The sequence below is a fragment of the Colossoma macropomum genome, unplaced genomic scaffold, assembly GCF_904425465.1.
Source record: "Colossoma macropomum unplaced genomic scaffold, Colossoma_macropomum, whole genome shotgun sequence".
NCBI classification, from domain to species: domain Eukaryota; kingdom Metazoa; phylum Chordata; class Actinopteri; order Characiformes; family Serrasalmidae; genus Colossoma; species Colossoma macropomum.
The window spans coordinates 2,564,038-2,579,432 of NW_023494804.1; the positions used below are offsets into that span (position 1 = coordinate 2,564,038).

At 41.7% G+C, this 15,395-nt stretch overlaps 1 protein-coding gene across 1 annotated transcript in view; it reads right to left on the reverse strand.

Annotated features, from left to right (window-relative positions):
* The window catches only part of lhfpl6 (LHFPL tetraspan subfamily member 6), a 59,383-nt gene extending 48,627 nt beyond the window's left edge, over nt 1-10,756 (reverse strand). The window contains exons 1-3 of the mRNA XM_036595724.1: nt 10,618-10,756; nt 6,957-7,062; nt 5,190-5,579 (exon numbers count right to left, since the gene is read on the reverse strand). Of these exons, the coding sequence (XP_036451617.1) occupies nt 5,190-5,574 (385 nt within the window). The 5' untranslated portion in view covers nt 5,575-5,579; nt 6,957-7,062; nt 10,618-10,756. The remainder of the gene's footprint in view (nt 1-5,189; nt 5,580-6,956; nt 7,063-10,617) is intronic.
* Nucleotides 10,757-15,395: the final 4,639 nt, after the last annotated feature.

Below are 15,395 nucleotides of genomic sequence, written 5' to 3' on the forward strand. Positions count from 1 at the left end.
ATAACACAGGTTAATATTTAATCATGTCACATTGTTGATTTATCAGTAGTGTATTTTGATTTATAGCAATTATAAAACAATATAGCAATTATATAGACATTTAATATTGACATTTAATTTAATTTAATTTAAATTAAATTACATTTTAATTTAATACAGACATTTTATTTATTATCCCAAACCACCAGTGAACCTACACGAGTCTTCTGAGTTTATATGGAATGTCGATGATGGGAAAATAGTGGTAAATCTGAAATAATAAGTTTCCTTTGGGTGTCTATTTTGCCTCACCACACCCTGCATGTATCCCTCCACCATGACTGGATTTTAAAACAGTGTTTTAGGCCTAAAGAACAATGTGTTCATATCCATCTGTGAAGGAGCTTTTAGAGGTGTTAAACTCCTCAGACGTCTGGCTCCTGCTCGCTATCTGTAATTAACAGCATTCCTGAGTGCTAATTCTACATCATGCGTTAAACCAGTGGCCTTAGCACACAGCAGCACCAGACTGTATCCCACAATCCTTAGCACTAATGTCATTTACTCATGTTCCAGAGCTCACACACTGCTGAGAAACACCTACAGCCTGGGAAAGCTAACTTCCCCTGTCTCAAATTATTGTTGACAGAATTTCACACATATAGTACAGCACTAATTCTTACGACTAACTTTAGCTACTACCTTAGCGTTTGGGCCAACAAAAATCAAGCTGTAGTACTTGCTAACACCAACGTTAACCCTTTAAATAGTCCAGGCTTCCATTCCTCACCCCTATAATTCACAAATAATTGAGTCAGGTTGTATTGTTTTGCATGCAATTAGTGAATAATAAGCCTTGGGATTTAATAAACTGGAGAATCTAAGAGGTGAATACCTGCTAAGTTCAGCTAACTAAGTTATCTGGTAATTAACAGCTACGCAATTGTAACGTTACTGAAGTTAGAGCTGATAGAATGGATCGTCTCCTCAGAATTTACCAGCTTTACTTTGGAAAGTCGCTTAGCGTAACCTTGGAAATGGTTGAAGCATAGCCACGGAAATGGCTGTTGTGTAACAATAGAAATGTGTGTAGTATAACCATGGAAACTGGCTGTAGCATAAGCATGGTAATGGTTGTAGCGTAACCACAGAGATAGTTGAAGTGTAACCATGGAAGTGGCTAAACCGTAATCATGGAAATTGTTGAAGCATAACCATGGAAATGGTTGAAGCATAACCATGGATATGGTTTTAGTGTAACCATGGAAATCGCTGAAGCATAACCACGGAAGTGGCTAAAGCGTAACCATGGAAGTGGCTAAAGCGTAACCATGGAAATGGTTGTAGTGTAACCACAGAAACAGTTGAAGCGTAACCATGGAAGTGGCTAAAGCGTAACCATGGAAATGGTTGTAGTGTAACCATGGAAATAGTTGAAGCGTAACCATGGAAGTGGCTAAAGCGTAACCATGGAAATAGTTGAAGCATAACCATGGAAATGGTTGCAGTGAAATCATATAGACATGTGTAGTGTAACTATGAAAATGAGTGTAGCGTAACCATGGAAATGGATGTAGTGTAACCAACGAAGTGACTGTAGTATAACTATGGAAATGACTGTAGTGCAACAATGGAAATGGCTGTAACGTAGCTATGGAAATGGGAGTAGCATGACCACAGAAAAGAGTGTAAGGTACAGATCCATATCAGTGGTGTCGTTGTATTTCATTCCCCCCTCCCGTCTCCAGCAGAAACCAGAACAGACTCCTGCTGTCTGACTACGACTCTCAGTACAGTAAGAGGAGGAACTGAAGGTGGGTTTATCTGCTGAACTGCTGCAGGCGGCTGACCTTCTGTTTATAGACGCCGTAAAATCAGACATCAGAGAGATTTTCAGCTTTCAGTGAGGAAAAGGAAACTGCTGCTGGCTGGAGGACTGAACCGTGACATGACTGCACCTCACAGCTCCAAACACACACACACACACACACACACAAACACACACACACACACACACACACACACACACACACACACACACACACACACTGTGTGTTTATTATTACATATCTTGTACTGTGCAACATAAGTGGGTCCTACTAACGTTACATCAAAAATAACATCGCTTTCTTCTGCCAGCCAATCAAAACTAATAAAACCAGAAAACAGAGGTTTGTTCTTCCACTTTGACCTGTATTTCAGCAAAAACAGCACAATAACAAGATATTTAATGTTTTGTCTTATCAAATCACTGATTTTGCACCCACAAACTCAAGGCCAGATCAGGCCCGTGGCACAATCCAATCTTTCTATTAATATTAGCCCATTTCACAATCAGCTGCACTACAATCCCCAGCATGCACTGCAACGTAATTTGCACTGACACCCCACTCCCAACAACAATCTATGGGACAGCAGTTTTCTACTCAAATGCAAACTTCATATTACCAAACACACCAGCTGTGTTTCAGCAGCATGTCAACCAGCATAAACACGATAAACACTCATCAGCTCAAAAACTGATCCCAAGATCTAATGAACTTGCAGAAAGAAAAGACGTCAGGTGTCGAGACCGAGCACACAGGTAGGTTTAACAGACCTACATCCTGGGGACATTTCAAGAGATTTAACAGTTATCTGTAGCTAATGTAGCCTAAATATATCAAGTATTCACATGTAATATTTGAAGGTTTACTATAAGTAGCCATATTTTGCTGTTGACGTCTTGCCGTATTAAAATATAAACGCTCTCTGGCTCTCGGATTTGTTGAGATTTTTAAATATGGCCCTATTAGTGGTTGAGTTTGACGCCCCTGTCGTATGTCATCACCATCTAGAAATCCTGCTGACTTCTCTGGACTCTTTCACACTGTGGAAGGAAATAATGGACGTCGTGGTCTCCAGGCTAAAGCAGTAAAGGACCATCCCGACTGTTACCAGCATAAAGTTAAAAATCCAGCATGTGTCATGGTGTGTGTATGTGTGTTTGTGTGTGTGTGTGGAGGGGGGGGGTTAGTGAGTAACATGCACGTCTGAGAAAGCACCACTAACACTGAACACACTTAGTAGCAACATATTCTGCCTTTTTCAGGGACGTCCAGGCTGATTTCAAGATGACTACATCGAGAAATATCCTGCATGTGTCACAGCAGCGTGGCTGCGTAACCAGAGAGTGCAGCTCACACTGATCCTGTAAACAGCACTGTGAGAAGCACACACACACGGCTTCATACGTGAAGAACCTGAACACACTGGTTACACGTGTGTGTAGGTGTGTGTGTGTGTGTGTGTGTGTGTGTGCAAGGAAAAGAGGCTCTGGATGTGGGAGGAATGTAATCTGACTGATGAGAGAGACAGAAGAGAGCAGAAAGGCAAAGAGAAAGAGAGAGAAGGTGACAGAAAAAGGAGAGAGAGAGGAGATAAAAAGAGGAAAGAGAGATAAAGTGGAAGAGTGTAAAGAAAAGAGAAAAAAGCAGAAAGGCAAAGAAAGAGAAGGTGACAGAAAAGGAAAGAGAGAGAGAGAGAGAGAAAGGGGGGAGCGAAAGAGAAAGTGGGAGGTGAGAAAAAGGGGAGAGAAGAGAAAGACATGAAAGGAGAGAGAAAGAAACAGAGAGGGAGAGAGAGAGTGAAATAGAAGGGGAATTAAAGAGAGAGAAAAAAGCAAGAGAGAGAGAGAAGGAAAGAGAGAATAAAAGAAAAATGAGAGCAAGAAAGAAGGCCAGAACGAGAGAAAGAAAGGAGAGGTGGAGAGATAAAGGAGAGAGAGGGAGAGAGAGAGAGAGAGAGAGAGAAAGAGGTGAAAGAGAAACATAAGCCGCGCCGTGAGAACGAGAGCCATACAGTAAACAGGGAAATGTTTTCTTGTTATCGAGTAACGTATCACTAAACAGAGCAGGGTGTGGGTGTGTTTACAGAAGAGAGTGAGCGGAGAAATAAAGGAAAGAAGCGGATCCTGTAGAGTGTAGAGGTCACACTGAACTACAGGAACAGAGAGGAGGCGCAGCGGAAGAGGAGTGCAGGCACACACATCTGCACCAGCTCATTTCTCGGCATTTGGAGTCAGAGTGAAGGAAAGCAGAGTCTGTGTGTAAATCTCTCATTATTCAGCATCACCAAACAGTTCGGACTCGTTATCAGCAGCCTGTGAGATTTTTACCTCCAATCAGCCGGAGGTCCCAGCCACTTCACCAAAACAAACACAGACACACACACAGCGAAACCTCAGACGTCTCTGCTCTGACCATCAGCCAAGGAACAGCTCACTAAACACGTGTCTGAATGAATCGTATCAAAAGAATCAAACCGTAGTAGAATTTAAGATTACATAATGCACTGAATCGGATCTCGATAAGCCAAATTGAACTGTGGTGAAATTTAAGATTTCATGACGAACGGCATTGTTTCCTAACGAATCAAACTAAATTGTCGTGAAATTGAAGACTTCATGATGCAATGAATCATTTTCTAGAGAATCAAATCAAATCTTGGTCAAATATGACATTTTGTGATGCACTGAATCTTCTCCTAAAGAACTGAATCATATGGACATTTCACGATGCACCAAATAATTTCCTAAGGAATCACACTGTGGTGAAATTTGAAATTTTATGAGCCACTGAATCAATTCTTTAAGAATCAAATCAAATCACGGTCAAATTTGATATTTTTTGATGCACAGTTTCCTACAGAACTGAATCATATGGACATTTCACGATGCAATGTAGAATTTCCTAAATAATCAAAACGAAGTGTGGTGAAAGTGAAATTTGAGACTCCATGATGCACTGAATTACGTCCAACTGAATCAAGTCTGATCTTGGCCAAATTTACAATATCTTGATCCACTGAATCATTTTCTAAAGAATCAAATTATGGTGAAATTTTTAATTTTATGATCCACTGAGTTGTTTCTTAAAGAATCAAAACAAATCATGGCCAAATTTAAATTTCATGGTCCACTTATTCATTTTTTGAAGAATCAAATCAAATCATGGTCAAATTTGAGATTTCAGGATCCACTGAATTGTTTCTTAAAGAATCCAACTCTAGTGAAATTTGAGATTTCATAACGCACTGAATCATTTCCTAAACAATCGGTCTGTAGTGGACTCTGACGTCACGATGCAATGAATCGTTTCCTAAAGAACCATAATTGAATCGTAGCAATTTACAGCCCCACTTCTCACTCACTCATCCATCCATCACCTCACCTCCAACAAACTGTATCCCTCCGGCGACTCGTCCGATGGTGCGTGAGATGAGGTCAGTAACGCAGCAGCCCATGATAGCGGTCAGCGCCACCAGCAGCAATAGGCCGCAGCCCGTCCCCGTCACCACCGTACAGATCCTCCACTCCAGGCTGGGAATTCCCTGGAACGAGGCGTATCGTCCACACTGCTCCAGCATCACCGTTCCCCCCCGCGCCTCGTCCCGCACCGGGTATGAGCACCGCCGGAATGTTCCGAACGAAACGGGCTTCCCCATCTGAGAACCCAGCAGCCAGTAGGGCATGAAGAAGCCGACGCAGGACGCGGCGGCGCACAGCAGCGACAACAGCGCCCAAATCCCACCCGCACACGTCAGGCTGGAGCCCATCTCGCCTGGAAGCAGTGAAAATGTAAATTCAAATGACATTTTAGTATTTCAGTGAGTAAAGTAATCCACATTTTCCTCAGCACCATTTAGGGATTAAAATTTAGTTCCTAAATTCTATTTTTTGGGTGTGTTGTTTCGTCCCTGGACTGCTACTCTGACCTCTCTTTGGAGCTTCAGCATTTTATTTTAGACCAAAAAGATCCAAAAATAGAATAACAGAGCCTAACAAACTTTTATGTGGTTTATATTCGCCATCTTCTTATTCTAATTTTGGCTGAAATGGGCTTTTTAAGACCACTTCTCAGTTCTGCTGCACCATTTAAGGTAGAACTGAGAATTAGACTTTAAAAGCCCATTTCAGCCACATAGTTCTTACACCAATAGATGCTGGATGTACTGATAAGATCTACTGCAGTTTCTCAGTATGTGAAGGGGAGCAATGCATAAGCAATGCTTAAGCCGTGGGTTCACAACACGACTTTTAAAGTCTGAACAGATTATAAAAGGCTGGGAGTCTGACACTCTCACACTGGTTTTACAGATTTTTTTGGGGCGACCGAAATATTGGGGATCCACACTAAACGATTAGGGATCAAACACTACTCAACAAGCTGCTGCTGAACCGAACGGAGCTCACTGAACTCGCTAGAACAAACGAGAATGAGAACTGCTGCTGCTGTTTTCTCTGCCGTTTGCACTGAAACAGTAAAGAAGCAGCAGATAAACATGTTTAAGTGGCTGAATGATTTAAAAATGTGATCAGTTTGGTATTTTTAGAGTTTTAAATTAACATAAACTCGGTTGTGCCTTAAACTCAGCTCATCCACACGTGAGAGACTTTTCACCATTTTTCTTTATTTACTTGCTGTATTTTCTTCTTCCGCACTCGCAGTTTTCACTGGCTATTACAGGAGTCTGTTCAGATTGAGTCGTTGACCAGTTTACAGTAGATGGTGCTCAGAGTCGGGTTCAAAAATCACAATTGATGAACTCTGGTCTGACTGGTCTGAAACGCGATCAGGAGGCAGTAAATCTGAGTCTACGCCCCTCACACACGACTCAACTCTCTCTCCAACTGTCGACTCAGACCGTCAATCTGCAGACTAGAGCCAACCAGCTCAGACTCAGCCAGACTGAGAATCGGGGCTAAAATCGGGGTAAAAGTCGTGTAGTGTAACCCCGGCTTTAGCCTGAGCAACCTCGCTGAAGGCCTGGATGAAGTCTGATCGGGTTTAGAGATGTTTTGGGCAACATATTTACAGAAAAGATTTAGGTGACTATTGACTTCTAGTGTTTGTTAGCAATAGTAGGCTCACAGCTCCAGCGCTGAACTAAGAAAGGGGCGAAATTTGGAGAGCAAACATGTCTTGAGATGAACTCACCAATCAGAGCGTGTGTGTGTGTTCTACGCTCTCTCAGTCCACACCTCCTGTGTGTGTGTGTTGGAGCGTTTGGGCATCTCTGTCTCACTGTAACTCCAGCTCAGACCTGTAACCAAGAAACGAGAGCGAAATGCAAAAAAAAGGTCACCAAAAAGAAAAAGTGGAGTTTTTGCAGTTTTTGGATGTTTACTGTGAAGATTTAGAGCGTAAAAATTCATTGCAACGTATGGCTGCAATACAACGGCGTTTTAGGGCCACTGTTAATAAAAATAAAAATAGTAGACTTTGAGAATAAAGTTGTAATATTTCGAGAATAAAGTCATAATATTTGGAGGATAAAGTGGGCTAACTGTAGGGGGGCTAACTGTAGGGGGGCTAACTGTAGGGGGCTGCCATAACGCATTGGGGTCTCGGTTGCTGCCCTGGCGCCGGAGCTCCACTCACTCCTGTCTCTCTGTGGATCATTTTGATCATCATTCGCACTGTCTGTGAAACTTCATGCCCTCTTTGAATGGGGGGAGATGTAGCCCCCGATAGCCATGTAGACGACCCTGCCTGAGATTCTCCTTCAACAACACAGACAGACAGTTTCCTCCGAGTCCGTCTGGCTCTTTATTCTAGATAAACACGAAAGTATTTATCTAGAATATGAAATTAAAACTCCACCAACTCAACGCCCCTCATTTTATTGCGACCTTTCCTGGTATTAGTGCCACTTTAATGTCGTAATTGTACGACTTTTTTCTCAAAATATTATGACTTTTTTCTCGAAATAGTACAACTTTATTCTCGAAGCCTACTATTTTTATTTTTATTAACAGTGGCCCTAAAACGCCGTCGTACTGCAATTCAACTGCACTGATTTATACAGTATTTAATAAGTATTCACTCACTTTTTGGCCAAAATGAAATACTTGTAATGTAATGTACTTTGTAATGTAATAACTTTTAATGAAATGTACTTTTACGGCTTTTTAAATAGACTTCTGATTCAGACCATAGTAATCAAACTGAATCGAGTCATGGTGACATTTGAGATTACAGGATTCACTGAATCGCAATTAAATTGAATCTTTTGCGAGGTCACAAAGGTCCATAACTAAGATCTTCAGTTTCTCCTCTGGAATCATACAGTCCATCCATCCATCCACCATCTATCTATATACTGTGATGTGAAAAAGTATTTGCCCCTCCTAATTTCTTCTATTTTTGTATATTCGTCACACTTAATTATTTCACATCTTCAAAGTTTAATATAAGACAAAGAAAACCTTAGTAAACACAAAAGACTCTTTTAAATGACCGTTTCACTTGCTGAAGGAAAAAAACTGGCCTTGTTTGAAAAAATAATTGTCTCCTTAGTTACTTAATGAACCAAATGTAGTTGATAATTGATCCCCTCAATGGAAAAATCATATATTAACCATTTCACCCTTTTTTGGATTATCAGTTTTCTATTTAATGTTGTACAAAAGTTTACATTTAAAGCCAAAAAAATGCCTTTGCTTTAGTACGTTTAAGTGACCCCTTTGCTTTAAATACAGGCATCAAACCATGCCGGACCATGCTCGAGTTATTTTTACAAGAAATGTCACTGTTTCTTGTTGAAAAGGGCTCAAATGAGATCTATTAAACTAAACACACTCAGGCCTGTTTACTGCCAGCCCTGCTGAATCTAAACATCACTCAAATAGAGCATAGCAGTCTGAAGTGAAGTGGGCTAAAAGACCTCAACAAGCAGCACAAAAGAAATTCCAGAGGAAAAAAAGTTACTGCACTGTATCAGTGTGGAAAGTGTTACAAAGTCATTTCCCGAGGTTCTGGGACTCCAGAGAACCACAAAGCCGTCATCTCCAAATGAAGAAAACATATAAAAAGTCTCCAAGAGCACAGCGATCATCCAGGAAGTCATAAAATAACATCTAAGATGAACATCTAAGGAACTGCAGGTCACCTTTAGATAAAGTCAGCTTCATGGTCCCACTAATAGAAAAAGACTCTGCAAAAATGGTATCAGTGCGAGAGCCGAGGCGAAAAAACACTGTTAAGAGGAAAATAAAAGCTCGTCTCACACCTTGATGACCCACAACCCTCTTGCAATAATGTCCTGTGGACTAAGGAGTCAAAAGTGTAAGTCTTTGGAAGACAGGGGTCCCGTTACATCTGGCATAAAGCAAACAGCATTCCACATAAGATCATCATACCAGCAGTGAAACATGGTGGTGGTAGTGTGATGGTGTGGGGAGGCTTTGATGCTTCAGGACCTGGACGGCTTTTCATAACTGACGTGTCCATGAATTCTGCCGTTCACCAGAAAATTCTGCATGATGATGTCTGGTCATCAGTCCATGAACTAAAGCTCAAGCTCAACTGGGTTAATATTAATGAATATTTTGGAGTGGCCTTGAACCTCGTGGAGATGCTGTGGCAGGACCTTAAATGGGATGTTCATGCTCAAAAGCTCTCCAATGTGGCTGAATTAAAGCAACTCTGAAAAGAAAAGTGGTCCAAAATTGCTTAACATGGATGCAAAAGACCGATCTCTGGTTATAGGAAGCGTTTGGCTGCGGCTTAAGGTGGCATAAACTCATCATTACGTTTTGGGGCAATTTCTTTTTCACACAGGCGATGCAGGTGCGGCAAAACACCTAAACAGAATGATAATTTAGGAAATGTGTTTTGTGTTTTCCCTGATGTCCTCTTTTCCTCCCTACTACATTTTGTACGAGGATCGGAAAACAAACACGCAAAAACAGAGGAAATCAGGAGGGTGCAAATACTTTTTCACGGCAACATAATTATGTATAATAACGTATGTGCTGTCCAGTAAACATCATAAAACTTACTTCACGCACCTCCATGGTCATCCACACGCATTCCCAAAGTGTATACAGTACAAAAAACCCAAATGTTTTGATCCAGCTAGTCAAATGACTGAAGACAGTCTGGACAAGGATGGAGCTAAAACCTGGTCCCTGAGCCTCACCTGAGCCAGGTAAGCAGCACTGTACAAACCTTGGTTACCTGGCTGAGATGTGTTCAGAGCTAAAACATGATGAAAATGACCCCTGGCTCTGAGGCTGGACTGAAACCCCCCTGGTTAGATCTCCAGAAGCATGGCTGAGGACCACTTAATTTCTACAATTAATTATCAGCACAATTATCCTCAATTTTATTTTCCAGTTTATTTTTATCCATAACTGTGTTTTTGAACCAAGCAGCACTTTTTTTAGTGCAAACCCAACTTTAAATGAACTCCAGCAGCAACATAAGCAACAGTTTCCTGTTTTCACTTCTCACGCTCACAATGAAAATCACGGGCACGTGAGAGCCGGTTAAATATTGACACCTTTTATCTGTCAGTGCAAATCAAAGCAATGATTGACAGGATAGATTCCGCCTGGAAATGCCAGTGCTGACCACCTCAGAGTGGCATCAGTGCTGCTCTTGATGGCATCGGTGTCAGTGCGAACTGAAGCTTCTTATTTCCCAGCTTCTTCTCGGAATTCCGCGTTCCACCTTAAATGGTGCAGCAGTTACATTCCTGCGCCTCAGCTGCCAGAATGTAAGTGCTGCACCATTTAAGGTGGAACGGGTAAATTCCAACAAGAAGCCAACTTCAGCCTCGTCAACAATAAGAAGTAAAAGTAGAACATCTTACATGTCTCGTGTCTCTCATAAGCGTCGAAATGAAACTTCACGCTCTGACAGTCCGCCTGCGTAAAAGTTTTCGCCCCTCCACCGGTTCTCCCTGCACGTCCTCCACGAGAGAACTCTGCGCGCCACCGCCTGCGCGTCCACGCGCCCCTGCTGGGGTAAAAGGAGGGGTGGAAAAACGAGGCGGTCCCTGCTGCCCCGCCCCCCCCACTCCTTATCCACCCACTGTACGCAAACATCATGGCAATACCGTAGTGCGTCGCTAGAGGGCGACAAAGAGAACGAAGTCCAAAATGAATGGGTGTGAATGGAGCCGAACGGCTCGACAATCTGGAGAGCAAGGCACCAACTTGCTCTTCTTTCTGGGAAAATAGAATGGTTTATTTATCAAAACATGTATTAAAATGTTTAAATATGTTTCCATTGATCGATTTTGCAAGCTAGCATTGCTTCATTTAAAGGGGAATTCCACTGATTTTCAAATTTCTGCATAACAGTTGATTGTAGAGACTCAGATGTCTTTACAGTGGTGGTGATAGGAACCACCAGTGAACCTACACGAGTCTTCTGAGTTTATATGGAATGTTGATGATGGAAAAGAGTGGAAAATCTGAAATAATAATTTTTCTTTGGGGACTATTTTGCCTTATAACACCCATCATGTACCCCTGCACCATAAATGAATTTTAAAGGTACATTTTAGATCAAAAATCTTCTGAAAACTATCATAAAACAGTTTCTCGGTCATCAGGCAGAGAATTCATAACCATTTCATGCAACATAGAACAGAGCATTTCACACCCAACCACTGTGAATGAACTTTGTTTACGTCTCAACCATTTAATTATGTAGAATTTTTTGAAAAATCAGTGGAATTCCCCTTTAAACCAGGGAGCGATTACTTTTTCACTCGGGCGATGCAGGTGTGGCAAAACTCCTAAACGAAACCATAAATTAAGAAACATGTTTTGTGTATTTCCTCATGTTCTCCTCACCTTATATTACATTTAGTGCGAGTTTCCTACCATATTCTCTCCGCTGTTGGGGTTAAGGGGAGTTTAATGATGGCTCTGAGCGGTCAGCAGACGGTCAGACTCCTTGTTTGTCTGCTTGTGTTTTTTTTTCTAACATTATCTCATTCTGTTGGGCTCAAGTCGGATCTGTTTGAAATGCTGAAATGCTACAGTTCAGTCTTTCAGATAGAAAAGGGTCATTTAGTGGCTCAGTGGACCGCGGCCCTGGCGGAACGAGCTGCAGAACAAAGCCTTTCAGAAATGCCTCGAGTTCCAACGATTCGGCCTGTTAACGTCAATCAGCCGTCCGGCCGCTGAGGACAGGACGTTAGAACTCAAATATGGAAATGTGGCCTTATGAGAACTTTAAACACAGATTTATATGCAAATATAACTACTGTAAAATGAAACATGGTTCTTTCTTCATATTTTCTAGCAGCGGTGTGTTAATAACCACATCCACTGTGCTGTAAATCATAGCTGCCCTTATTTCAGCTCTCAACTCACTGCTTTACACTGATCAGGCATAACATTATGACCACCTCCTTGTTTCTACACTCATTGTCCATTTTATCAGCTCCACTTACTATATAGGTGCACTTTGTAGTTCTACAGTTACAGACTGTAGTCCATCTGTTTCTCTGCATACTTTTTTAGCCCCCTTTTACCCTGTTCTTCAGTGGTCAGGACCCCCATGGACCCTCACAGAGCAGGTACCATTTGGGTGGTGAATCATTCTCAGCACTGCAGTAACACTGATGTGGTGGTGGTGTGTTAGTGTGTGTTGTGCTGGTCTGAGTGGATCAGACACAGCAGAGCTGCTGGAGTCTTTAAACACCTCAGTGTCACTGCTATGCAGAGAAACAGATGGACTACAGTCTGTAACTGTAGAACTACAAAGTGCACCTATATAGTAAGTGGAGCTGATAAAATGGACAATGAGCATAGAAACAATGTTATGTCTGATCGGTATAAATGCAAATATAACTACTGTAAAATAAAACATGGTACTTTCTTCATATTTTCTAGCAGTGGTGCATTAATATCGAGATCCACTGTGCTGTAAATCATAGCTGCCCTTATTTCAGCTCTCAACTCACTGCTGTATGTTCCTTTATTATATGTATTATATGCTGTTATTCTCATTCAGCCACAGGTGGGTTTTTATGTATTTATATCATAGTAATATAGACAGTAATATAGATAGTAATTGATCACCAGCCCTTCAAAATGTCCACCATCATCAGCGTCCCTCTTTCTCCCGTCTCTCTCTTTCTCTGCACTCCCTTTATGTCTCTCACCCTCTCTTTTTTCCATCTCTCTCTCTCTCTCTCTCTCTCTCTCTCTACTTTTATCTCTCTATTTCTGTCTTTTTCTCTCCTCTCTCTCTTTCTTGCTCTCTCTCCCCATCTCTATGTCTCCTTTTCTCTTTCTTTCTCTCCTTTCTCTCATTTTCTCTCTCTATAGCTTTCTCTCTCTCTCCTTCTCTACTCTCTATTATTCTCTTTCTCTTCTCTCTCTTTCTCTCTCCGTCTCTCTCTGTCTCTCATCTCTCTCTCACTCTCTTCTCCTCAATTCTTGACTATCTCTCTTTCCTCCTTTTTGTCTCTCACCCTCTTTTTCCATCTCTCTTTCTCTGTCTTTCTCTCTCTACTTTTATCTCTCTGTCTTTTTCTATCCTCTCTCTTTCTTGCTCTCTCTCTCCCTATGTCTCTATGTCTTTCTCCTTTTCTCTTTCATTTTTCACCTTTCTCTCATTTTCTCTCTCTAACTTTCTCTCTCTCCTTCTCTACTCTCTATCACTCTCTTTCTCTTGTCTCTCTCTTTCTCTCCTCTCTCTCTCACTATTTTCTCCTCCATTCTTGACTCTCTCTCTATTCCTCTTCCTCTTTCTTTCTCTACACCCTCTCTCTGTTTCTCTCCCTCTTTTTTCCGTCTCTTTCTGTTTTTCTTTATACTTTTATCTATCTATCTGTCTTTTTCTCTTCTCTTTCTTCTTTTCTCTTTCATGTTCTCTCCCTTCTCTTGCTCTAGCTTTCTCTCTCTCTCTCTCTCCTCTACTCTTTAACAGTCTCTTTGTGTCTTCTTTCTCGTTTTCCTCTTTCTCTCCTCTCTTTCTCACTCCCTGTCTTTTTTCCATCTTTTGTTTCTCTCTCCTTGCTTTTATCTATTCTCTTTCATTCTCTCTCTTTCTCTCCTCTATCTCACAATTTTCTACTCCTTTCTTGACTCTCTTCCGTTCATCCTTTATCTCTTTCTTTCTCTACACTCTCTGTCTCTCTCCCTGTTTTTTTCCATCTCTCTTTCTCTCCCCGTCTCCTTTCTGTCCTCTCTTTCTGTCCTTATCTGTCCTCTCTCTCTTTTCTTTGCTCTCTCTCCCCATCTCTCTCTCTTTTTCTCCTCTCACTGTTTTCTCCTCCTTTCTTGACACTCTCTTTCCTCCTTTCTCTTTCTTTCTCTACACTCTCTGTCGCTCTCTTTGGTTTTTTCCATCTCTGTCTTTCTCTTCTTTTATCTCTCTATCTCTTTCTGTCCTTTTCTCTCCTCTCTCCCTCCCTGTCCCCATCTCTGTCTCTTTTTCTTTTATTTTCTCTTTTTTCTCAGTCTCTCTCTGTCACTCTCTCTCTTCCCCTTCTCTACTGTCTATCATTCTCTCTCTTTTCTCTCCTTTTTTCTCCCTGTCTCTCTCTATCTCACTCACTCACTCACTTACTATTTTCTTCTTTTCTTCTCTCTTTCTTTCTCTCTACTTTTATCACTTCTCTTTCATTTTCTCTTTTTTCTCTCAATCTTTCTCTCTCTGTCTCACCTTTCTATCATTCTATTCTTCTCTCTCTCACCCCCTCCCCCTCTCTCTCCTGCCTTTCTCTCTCTCTGATAATTGATTCCGATCTCGTCCTGCTCCTGTCGTCCACTGAAAGCCAATGAGCGGTCAGGAGAAAGTGCAGGAGGGTCTCAGTCAGGCCTGTGGAGGCTGAAGCTCTGTAGAGAACAGAGGAGGCTTTACTGACCACAAACTCCAAACCTTCTGAAGTCTTTAACATGCAAATGAGCCTCAAACCAATCACAGCCTTGGTTACTGAGTGCTGTGAGGGTCCTGATCTCAATCCATGTCTTAATGGAGCTGCTTTGTTCACAGGGGCTCTCAGGCTGGAACAGGAAAGGGTTTAACTAATGCAAGCTAAGACTCAAGGTGAGCTAACAGGTTAGTTAGGTAGCTCATAAAACAGGTAAACCTTGAGCACAGGGCCCTTCTGTGAGGTGGCTTTTTAAGCACACAAATTCTACTGAAGTTATCAGTTATTATAGCCACTTACTAAACCGCCATACAGCACCAAACAGCGTCTACATCCACCTGGATAATTTATGCTTATTGCACAAGCACAGAGGGACCCGAACATGGAAACAGTTAATGAAATGTAATCAGCATCTAATAAAACTAAAGAACTCAGGCTGAATGCCGAACGCTCTCGGCCTCCCAGTGGAAGTGAGACTCCATCCATGGTCGGTCATTACGAATAAAAAAAAGAAACGAGCCAGAAACTCCACCTCCATCTGCTCCACTCTGGTGGCTTTTCCCTCCACAATTACTCAAAGCGACGATATGTAATTTCAGCCGGCCTAATTATATTAGCCTCCGCCAATATAATTAAGTTACAAGATTGCAAATTATTCCTGCAGATAACGCAGCTGGAATTAATCAGAATTCGCTGCAGCTCTGATGCTCTTCTTCTTGTTTGGCTAGACACTGCAGTGGTCAGGACCTGCT